Source organism: Ruditapes philippinarum, unplaced genomic scaffold (genome assembly GCF_026571515.1).
Source record: "Ruditapes philippinarum isolate M1 unplaced genomic scaffold, ASM2657151v2 ctg4275_1_1_1_1, whole genome shotgun sequence".
NCBI lineage: Eukaryota > Metazoa > Mollusca > Bivalvia > Venerida > Veneridae > Ruditapes > Ruditapes philippinarum.
In genome coordinates this window covers 68,457-78,991 of record NW_026855847.1, presented here as the reverse complement: position 1 = coordinate 78,991, position 10,535 = coordinate 68,457, and the positions used below count along the sequence as shown (strand labels likewise).

The following is a 10,535-nucleotide window of genomic DNA, read 5'->3' as shown; positions in this document are numbered from 1 at the left end:
ATCAATGAATTCGTACTTTTACTCAGTCTCGCGGTACTTGCGACCTGACTGCGTGGTATGAAAACAAAAAAGTAATGTACTTATTACAAAAATGCTTTATAATTTTTGCCTATCTTTATCGATTTTATAAAATGGAGTACATAAAAATAGCCGCATATACATTAAAGATTTTAATCGGTGTTTATAGGCAATTTAACACCGGTTATTTTCTTCTTTTTGTATAGAGACAATATCACGAATCATGCTAGAAATCACATTATATCATTATATCATCATTATTATTTTCATCTGTAATATTGAATATGACATTATATAATTCGTGTTTGCCGACAAACGAGCGATTCATTTTACTGTTAATATATAAAAATATACTCCGATATTTTTGTTATCGATTGGGCAAGAAAACCTCTTCGTAATATATTGATAAATGGTAAGTGAGGATATATTTCATTTATGTATATTTTGAAAAGTGTGCATTTAACAATTAGATACATTTGTTGCATGATATGATTTCCGCAAACATTTTTGATTAACCCTCGTTTTCAATATAAAAACAAATCAACACTAAACATATAAACTGATAGCTGGAACAGAAAATGTAGTTGCATTCTTGACATTAACCAAGGCAAAATGGTCTGTTACAAAATGTTGTTCTCAAGGTTTTATACTTTTGTTGTTTTGTTTCAAATATACAATTTTCAATTTGTTCTTGCAAAAGAACCAGTTTGTTCAAAATTTGCTTACGAAGAACAACTTTTAGAGAAAATGATAAGGACTGAAATTAAAGTAGAAACCATGGCAAACGAAATTAAGACGACACAGGAGACTGTCATGGACACTTAAGGCATCATTAAGAAAACTGTTCAAGAATTCACGGACATGTCTGAAAGCTTGAAGAACAACATCACGGCACAAATGTCAGAGAATACTCAAATAATTGAGAAGAAAATAAGTAAGTAAACTTCTTTTATTATGTTTTATCTTTTCTTAAAATATCTTCATGAAAATTATCTTATTTTTGACTCTGCAATTGCCATATCTAAAACAAACAATTTAATTCTATATACTCGAAAAGACATTCAATTAAAGTATACAATTTAATAAGATATTTTTAGATAACACTCACAGTTAATATACAAACATAAGGTTTTATTCATTAACAGTTTCAAAAAAGAAAAATTGTAGAGGTAAGAAATGTGATTAGATATTATGTATGTTAGAGTTCGTTAAACACCTATGCACAGTTTACTGTCCTTAGAAAACATTTCTAAGTATACAAAGTTAAAAATTGTTATTGTTTAAATTCACACGTGATGTATCATTCAGTTTAATTAAAACAAAGTTGGGCAATTGACATTTATTTAATTATATTTGCTAGTGAATTTTTATAAAAAATAATCAAAGTTAAACATTTACTTCAACGTTGTGTTTTACAATGTTTAAAAACTCTCTTTTGAATATGATTACAGAGTTCTTCGAGAAGTTGTATGAAGCAGTTCGAGTGAATTTTACGCATGAAATTGAAAACCAAAGAAACAGTGTTGTCGCATTGCAAGGTAAGATTATTTCCTTTTATAAACACCTGAACATTTTCTTTTTCTTATCTGATTCAGATTTCTTTATGAATTATCTGCAAACGAATTACATGTAACAACTGATCAGTGATTTATTTTCATACATTGTGAATGCAATAAGAATGTTCTTTTGTATGAATTATTAATAGGAGAGATTTCAAACACGTAACTGAATAGTCATGACAATAAATTTTGTAAATGACTTTGTTCAGAATGATGCCATCGTGCGTGTTACTTTTCATTATCTTATCAATTTTTGACAATTTCTATTTCTACCATCTCAATAATGAAAAAAGAATTGTACCAATAGAGTTAGATTTTCATTTTAGATAAAGTTAAATATATCATTAAATAAACTTCGCACGGAAGTTAACACCCACAAGTACATGACAAGCATGACGATACCGGTTTCTTTTTACGAAAAAGTAAAAACAACATACCGAATCAGAAGTATATTAATGCAAGAACAGCACTTATAAATGCATATTTTTGCATGCATTTACGTCTGAAGAAGCCCTCGGACTTATGAAATCTGTCGCATTGTCGGCTCGGAATTTAAATGCATTTTAGTGCCTTTGCAAATCCTATTTCACGAAAAAATGTGCCATAACCCCCTATTTCGTGTACAACTAACTAATAAATCTCCTTATAAAACAAGGTGCAACTGTAATGATAGCGTACAAACATGGGACATATACTCTAATAATCCTAATAGTATTTTTTGGGACATAAGTGCTATTATAAAAAATGTGTTTAGATTGTTTCGGTCAATTTATTCGCATTATAAATAAGACTATAATGATTATTAATATCATATATTCGAATGATTTTTTTCATGTACAGACTCAGTCAAACCGAGTCTGCAATTCTTATGTAATTTTATTGCTTCCGAGGGATCACTTTGTTTCCAAATTTTTGCCATAAATTTGCAAACTATTTATTTGCAGGAAAATATGAACGACCCACTGTTGCTTTTTGTGTGCATGGGGTTACAGATGTTCTCCTGGATGAATCAAACGAGGTAATTGTATTTAAAAGCATTATCACAAACGAAGGAGCTGGATACGATAGTTCCACAGGAATCTTCACAGCCCCTGTTGGGGGTCTGTACCAGTTTGCTGTCCATCTTTGTACACCAATATCTTATTACACTTATGTAGGAATAGTTCATACAGGAAACGTCATCGTAAAAGATTACATTCATGGTGTTGGCAATAATGCCTTGTGCAGCTCTGTAGGAGGTGTTGTAAGAGTTGAATCAGGGGAACAAGTTTGGGTCCAGTCACTATCTACTTCGTCAAACCGCAAACTTATGGATGACGGTAATAGAATGAACACGTTCTTGGGAATACTGACTGATAGCTAGATGTGTTACACATATTTTCATAATAGATTGTATACATACTTTTTTATTGTCATATCAGTGAAAATGGGAATTTCAGAGGACAATTTTTCATTTTTAACACAATTTAAACGTCATTTTTAATATACAAATATAGCAAAACTACTATGTGATTATTGTTAACAAAAACAGGAAATGTTATAGTGTTCATATAGATAATGTTGAACATGGATTTACCATGGGACAAGGAAACAATTGTTAAACTAAGGTTAACCTCTCGCTCAGAATATAAACATTTCTTTGGATTTTAATCCAGAAATTCGTACACTATATAAACGAGTTACTTGACATAAATATTAAAAAAAAAGAAATAAAGACTATTTTCGTAAAATACACTACATTAAATTTTTTTCAGGGAAACTGTTACATAAAGCTATGCAGGTACGCGCAATTAACGCATAATACAAATACATCACGTTAACACCATGGCCGTTTCAATTTTTACGTGATAAACTTCAACTTCATAATCATATGCGTTGTGCAGCAGTCGCTGTTCATTTTTAAGGTATGCTTGATATAACTTCTATGTTGAATGATTGCTGAATCCATTGTCTTTTTATAACAACCTCATACCTCTGCAAATGCGCGTCACCCAAATGGCAGGTACTATTGAACAAAAAATGCAAATTTAAATCTTATTCACACATTAGTATCAAAATATAATATTATTTAGGAAATATATATCAATTCTGAGTGAATTGTTGAATAATAAGTTCAAATGCGAAAGAATATAATCACGAAGGCCGATAGACATTTATACGAAAACCGTGCAATATTATTCTTCTACAATGCACGAGATGTTAAGATATTATTAAACTTAAACTTTTATTTGAATAACAATATATTTCACTTCAAACATTTACATGTGCTAGTTGTTAACAAATACGTTGCAATGAAATTCTTTTTATTGTGCAAAATTATTAGTATGAGTATTTTAAAATATTATTATCCAACCATGATTATGTCACCAAAGAGTCTTTTCATTTTGTCCATTTCAATAAGGCTTAATGGCAAATTGACATAATGGCAAGTTCAGAATAATTTGACAATTAAGTTAATTAAATTTATGTCCAAAATCTATACTAATGGATATGTGAAATTATTAAATTGCATGATATATATAATATGATTCTTCTGTGAGTTCGCTGTCACTTTTGTTTTAAATGATGATCAACTCCCATTTCAAGATTGATTTCAGATTTACCAAAAAGTAAAAATCCTAGCAAACATGATATAAAGGTGAAATTAAATAACTGGCCCGTTGAATCCTACAAACCATCCTTATATCATAGATATTGGCATCACATTCATGCCATATTAACAAAATACAAAATATTAATGATTAAAATTTTGTGTAAACATTTTGCGAAAAAAAAACAATACATTTGTAAATATGTATAGATGTCATTAGCTTTCATATTTCGAGAAGGTCTTTTAAACGTACAATCACTGAAGGACCTCTTACGTTCTGTTTTCACATATGATAACCCGATATTGTTACGATCTTTAGTATAGTATTCTAATTTGATTTAGAAACAGTCTTGTGAAATAGTCAAAATAATAGTTACATACCTCCGTAAACCTATGACTTGAAGCACGTTTAAAGTAAAATATGTACAGTCAGCCTGGCTCTATACACACTGTATAATATTTTAAGGCCTACATATTTACTCTTTTACAGACAATACAAATTAACCTTAGTTTCAACTTTCTATATACGTGGTAATAGTTGTATATTCAACTACATGTATTTGCTAATTTATCAATTAGTAGTTTACCTGTGATAAGTTGATTTGTTTTAGTTTCTTCTGCTTATACCATTGGCATGACACATCAAATTTCTTTTAACACTTAGTAATGACATCAAGTGATTGCGAAAAGCAGCACTTGATAGACTGTACTTCGTAGCTGAAATTTGTTTGTGTTATAAGTAATAAATAAAGCTAGATTCGTGATGGAAAATTCTTGAAATCAAAAGAGTGAACATTATAGTCCAGTCAGTGAAGCCAAAAAATGGGTCAACCTAGAACAAATTGCAAAAGTTTTGTTTTCACATTTTTTATTTACATTAATATGTTGTTAATCATCAGTAAAAAGTTGCAATCATATAATCTTGGCAAAATCGGTAAAAAAGTGGGTCAAGTAAGGGCACTGTTAAAAGCGTAATTCATTGTTATTTTTAACAATCAAGATCAGTATATCTAATTGATATGAAAGAAATGCTTTTGGATTTGATTATTTTATACAATATGATATTTTCATAGATATTCTGTTCATTATAATTTATTTTAAGCCAGTTTTATTTTATTTCTTTCATTTTCTACCATTTAAAGAAAAAATATATACAAATTAAGTACCCCACCCACTTTTGTAAAAAGGTATTTTTTTTACTTTTTAAAAGTTTATGAAAAATAGTAGTATTGACCATGTAAAATGAATGGTTTAATATCCAACAAATTTTTAATACAAAAAAACATCAAGAAGCAATGTCATTATGTTCACTTCTTTTAAATAATAACAGTAACTTTGTGCAGACTATGTATTATTTTCAACACAATGAATTCCTAAACCTACTATCACATTAAAACAAAACAGTTCAGAAAAATTTGCATGAAAAAGTTTATAAAAATACAATTTCAAATATAACTACATTATTTTTGATAGACATTGATGGTCATTATAATTCCTTTTTATGCTAGCAGAATTTGTTTCCTTTGATTTAAAGAAACTATTGAAAAAAAATTTTCCCACCCACTTTTGTAAAAAAGAAAAAAAATTCCATTTTTTTAAATTCAAGAAACATATACAATCTGTTATTAAGTATGTAAAATTAAAGTTTGGTGTAAAAACAAAAGCATAAAAGAAATGACATTTGTTGCACATATTCATAGTAATTAATACATTCAACACATGATAATTCTCCAACCTATTATGATATACCAATAAAAGCAAATATGACATGAAAAATTCAAAAATTTGATGTGATTGGATAATTTCCAATAAGTTTAAATTGACATTTATTGTATCAAAATTTATCGGATTCAAAAAACGATAAATTGAAGAGTATAAATAAACATCAAAAGCATACAAAGTAATTAAATTAAGTGCACTGATTCTCAGTAATAATATAATGTGTGTTGCATTCTGCATAATATTTTCAACACATAATACTAGTATATAATTCAACCTACTTTTATATTAAAACAAATCAATTCACAAACATTGGCATAAAGAATTTATAAATTGCCTAACATAAAAACATTTATCTTTCATGGTATTATGCTTATACTATCATTTTCAATAAACAACATGCATTTATAATTTCTGTATTGTTAAAAGTCTTCAAAATCAAGAGTTGACATTGTTAAAGAGTTTGAGCATGAAATACCCCTGCATTCCCCACAGCCTGCTGAACATTCGAGCCCATGCTTTCGGCACGAACAGCGCTTAGAGTCACATTGACCTTTACAGTTACATCGAATAACCATGAGAAGGAAATCAGGCGCTGGTGGTAAACTGGTTTTCACAGGAAGGAACATGTCATTTACTAACTCCCAGCCCCATTCTAAAGGATTGAGTCCGTCATTTCCTATCCACATCTGTGTTTGAAGATAAACTCTCAAACTATGGTTTGCGGCTGCAGCAGATGTTGGTGGCAAAGAACTGACTTGGACAACAGATGTTGAGTTTGCAACTTTATTCGAAAACTTCTGAAACCTAAGCTTGTCAAGTGTGGGTTCTTTTTTTTCCATCAAACAGAAGGGATAAAACAATCTCGCCAGACTGAAGAACAGATGACCTTGAATTTGCTTTCATAAATCTCTCAGCTTCTAGTCTAAGGGTCTTACTACAAGTGAAAAGTTTCAGTGCAGAAGGCTTTCCAATACCATACACTCTTGAAGTTGTATCACAGCCAGTCATGGCATGAATAAGTGGAAGCAAATTACAAATGTCGGAACCTAAAAACCGTTTTTTTTTGCTTTTTGAATATGCCATACTTTGTTTACTTTTTCTGCATTTTCCGCACTTTCATAGCCACGGTTATCATCGTGCCTGTCACATTGTACAGAAGTAAAACTAGAAGATCTGTATCTTCGCCAACAACCATAGTTTGCTGATTTACTGCAACTGCAAAGCAGTTTTCACAATTCTAAAATCGGCATCAGCTGTACATTGGAGACATCTTAAGCCTTTACTTGACAGATATTGTGCAAGAAGTGATATGAAAGTTTGTTTGTTTTCTGGATTTTTCAAGAATGTTTCCTTTTTCCCTCTAAAAGACGTAGATAGAGAAAATAATATCTTTGGGCCAATTATTCCTTTTGTTCTACGGATATGAGAAACGTCTTAAGTTGTGGGTCCACAGTCATAACCGTCGAATACAACTACAGGTGAATTATACCGAGACTGAATGTAGTCGAAATACTGTTCAAATCTTGTTTCAAACGAAACGTCTTTTTTCCAGGTCACTGTTTGTAGCAGTGATCCTCCATCAATCACGTGTACCAAATCTTGACAGGAATCTAGCTCATCTTTAATCCCACAGGTACCTGTTTTCCAAATAGCATCAGCTAATGAGGACTTCTGAGCTTCTCTCAATAATCCTGACCCATCAAACAAAGAAGATGGAACTCCACACAACTTCAAACTTAAATATATCTTCAACGTTGTCAACATGTCGACTGGCTACAGTAGTAAGCCGCTGGAAGAGCAATTGTGGGTCTATTTCAATAGAATCTCCGGTTACCTTTCACCGAGTTTTTTTCATTCAGTGTGACAATTTGTTTTGATTTTCTGTACTTATATTCATGTAAAGCCTGTCCAGCCATTTCGTCTACCAAAGCAACTCCAATCTTTTCCGCCATATCAGCGTTTACTTTATCATCTGCAGTTACACCAGTAAACATGTTATGTAAATATTCAGATTGGGCTTCGAATGGACTGTGGTCAGTCAAAATGATAAAAAACATTTTTACATCTTTATCATCCCTAACTATTCTTGATGTACCCTCATCCTTATGCTGTTCACTCGTTTGTGTAATTCTTCCCAGGTATATTGCTGCATAACAACATTCATTTCAGTAGTTTGCTGGCATTTGAAAGTAACCAAAAGTGCTCGTTGTCCTTTTGTCATTCCTCTGCCTCTTGTCAATCATCCTGATGTTTTCAGAGACCTCATGAGTACCTGTTCTATTGCAAGGTCTGTTTGAAATTCCCAGCCCAATATCTGTCACTTCGTCTTACAACATGATTTCCGTCCAGAAATTGCCTGTACACATCAGGGTGTGTGTTTTCTAAAGCAAGCAATGTTCTGCAAATATATTGTAGGCAGATTTTCAAATACAATGAATGTCCAGAAGCTGCAAAGTAGGGAAGCATTTTCCTAAGCGCTGCAAGATGTCCAGTCCAACTTCCAGTTCTCTCAGCTCGTATAAACTGCTGCAGAATTGAAAATCATTTTCATATACTGGATCCATAATGCAGGTGTTCTATATTTGCTTCAAGTTGTCTTTTACTTTTGAAATATTGTCAAGAGAGTAAATTAAGGTTTGTGTCATTGCAGATATCATCTTTGTTTAAAATGCCATCTTTCAAACTATTATACATTGAAACTGTAAGTTTCTGAAGTATATCGTTATTTTCAACAAGTCCTTCATTTCCAGAGCTTATTTCAGAGCATTTTCTGTTACAAGTTGGATACAATATCAACTTCAATTGTTTTCTCAACAATATTGTTTGGAGAGCTGTGTCTACCAAAAAAAATGTCCCCTTACTGCTCTTGCAACTGCTTTCTCTGTCAGCATATGAACAACAGCATTTGGTGAGGACACTGTTTCTAGGAGATCGTTCAATCCGGAACCACCCATGACGTGACCAATGGTGCTCAAAAAGCTCATTTCCGTGTGAAAGGCACCTAACCGCAAAAATATTTTCTTCAAATAACTATCCGAATCTTGAAGATTGATGATATTTGTTGCTTTCATGAACAAAGGCTGATCAAAAGTTAAAATTGGTGTCACATTAAATTTTCTGGATAAATCACACACATAGTGCATGGTTGACAGAATACAGGATGGATCAGTTGGGCTCATGTCTATCATTGGAAGAAATGATATACTCGATTTGCCAGGGTGGTTAACATGAGTTTTGTCATAAAGTTGCATGAACCCTGACCAAGATGGACGTAAGTTATTGATTGGCCGAAGAGTTTTTGCAAAGTGGTCAAAATTATCTCTTTCGTCTGGTAATGAATCAGGAATGTTTTTGAAATGAACAGGAATTGTATCCATAGATGACGGTTGAACAAAATATTTTTATAGTTTATTTTAGCTAGACTCTGTAACTCCTCGAGGCTCACATTTTCTTCTGACAACTTCAATTATCAACATTGTACTCTGGTGAAGTTAGATGCAATCATTCCATACCATGGAAAGTTCCATGACATCTAATGTTCTGATGTTATGATCAACATTGTCGGCAATAAATTGTGTAAAATGCCCAGGAAAAAAGTTGGAAACATACTCATGAACAGCAGCAGCAGCACTTGATTCATACTTTTGTGTTTCCCAATATGATACACAAAATCCAAGAGAATTTAATACCTCTATAAGATATTTTGAGCCAAAGTGGTGATGCATTTGTACAGCAAGGCCGAGTTGCAACGGTGCTATAACGCCTCTCGGTCGACATGCTTGGATGATGGCTTGACCAATTGATCCCAGCTTAACGTCATCACCTGGAAATAGATCCCTCAGGAGATTTTTAAGACTTTCTGGAATATAATTCAGATTATCTACAACAGAACCTATAGATGAAAATGATGGGTATATCTCCTTTGATGAATCAATTAAGTCAATGTCAGCACGAATAAGTTTTGCAGCTGTTTTTACAATGCTTCTCTTCTTTTCTTCTTCACTCTGATTGAGATCTTTTTTCATAAAATCATGTATAATGGAGGCTGTGGTTTCTCTCAAACTAAATATATCTCCTTTACCATCCTTTGAAAGAACTGTTATAGAGCTTCCAAAGTGTTCAAGAATCTTTTTCTTTAAATATTTACTTAAGTATGCATTTTCACCACACATTTCATGCATTTTCTCTACAAGATGCTTAAGTGGTACTGGATTTTTATCACTTGCCTTGATATAATTTATGAGATCATTAAATGCTTCTGTCACGTCAGGATCTTCTGGTCTACCAACACTATTTTTCCTCAAGCCATTAAATATCATTATACATTTTTTTGGTTATTGCTTTCCTGTTCTAAAAATTAACGTTACACGTCTGATGATAATCGTGCTTCTGCTGCTGGAAGGTCAAGTGCCTGTGATAAAACCCCAAGAACATTATCAGACCATTTATCACCCCTTTCTGCACACTTATTTTTAATACTTTTCTGAAATTCTAAGCTTCTTACGGGAAATACATCTTTACCTCTTTTACGATGGTCATACTTTGCTATTTGATTACAAAACAAGCAGTTACTTTTAAAGTCAAATTTCTTAATAGAACGTAGAATTTTCACACTTTCATTAGTAACAGTTTTACTTGGAGTTAAG

At 31.9% G+C, this 10,535-nt stretch overlaps 1 protein-coding gene across 2 annotated transcripts; it reads left to right on the top strand.

Annotated features, from left to right (window-relative positions):
- Window positions 1-571: 571 nt before the first annotated feature.
- Window positions 572-3,722, top strand: LOC132744593 (complement C1q tumor necrosis factor-related protein 3-like). Of its 2 annotated transcripts, XM_060733351.1 has the most exons (3): window positions 572-952; window positions 1,470-1,556; window positions 2,522-3,722. In XM_060733351.1, exons 1-3 carry the CDS (start codon window positions 880-882, stop codon window positions 2,938-2,940), a joined length of 579 nt encoding a protein of 192 aa, XP_060589334.1. In that variant the 5' UTR covers window positions 572-879; the 3' UTR covers window positions 2,941-3,722. The 2 variants fall into 2 exon arrangements, with proteins under 2 accessions (XP_060589334.1, XP_060589335.1); XM_060733352.1 differs by lacking the exon at window positions 1,470-1,556.
- The last annotated feature ends 6,813 nt before the right edge of the window (window positions 3,723-10,535 follow it).

Bases quoted from the DNA above. Each gene is read 5' to 3' on its own strand.
- LOC132744593 (XM_060733351.1), top strand. From the start codon at position 880: ATGTCTGAAAGCTTGAAGAACAACATCACGGCACAAATGTCAGAGAAT. The intron at 953-1,469 runs GTAAGTAAACTT...ATATGATTACAG, and splicing joins AATAATTGAGAAGAAAATAA to AGTTCTTCGAGAAGTTGTAT. The intron at 1,557-2,521 runs GTAAGATTATTT...ATTTATTTGCAG, and splicing joins CAGTGTTGTCGCATTGCAAG to GAAAATATGAACGACCCACT.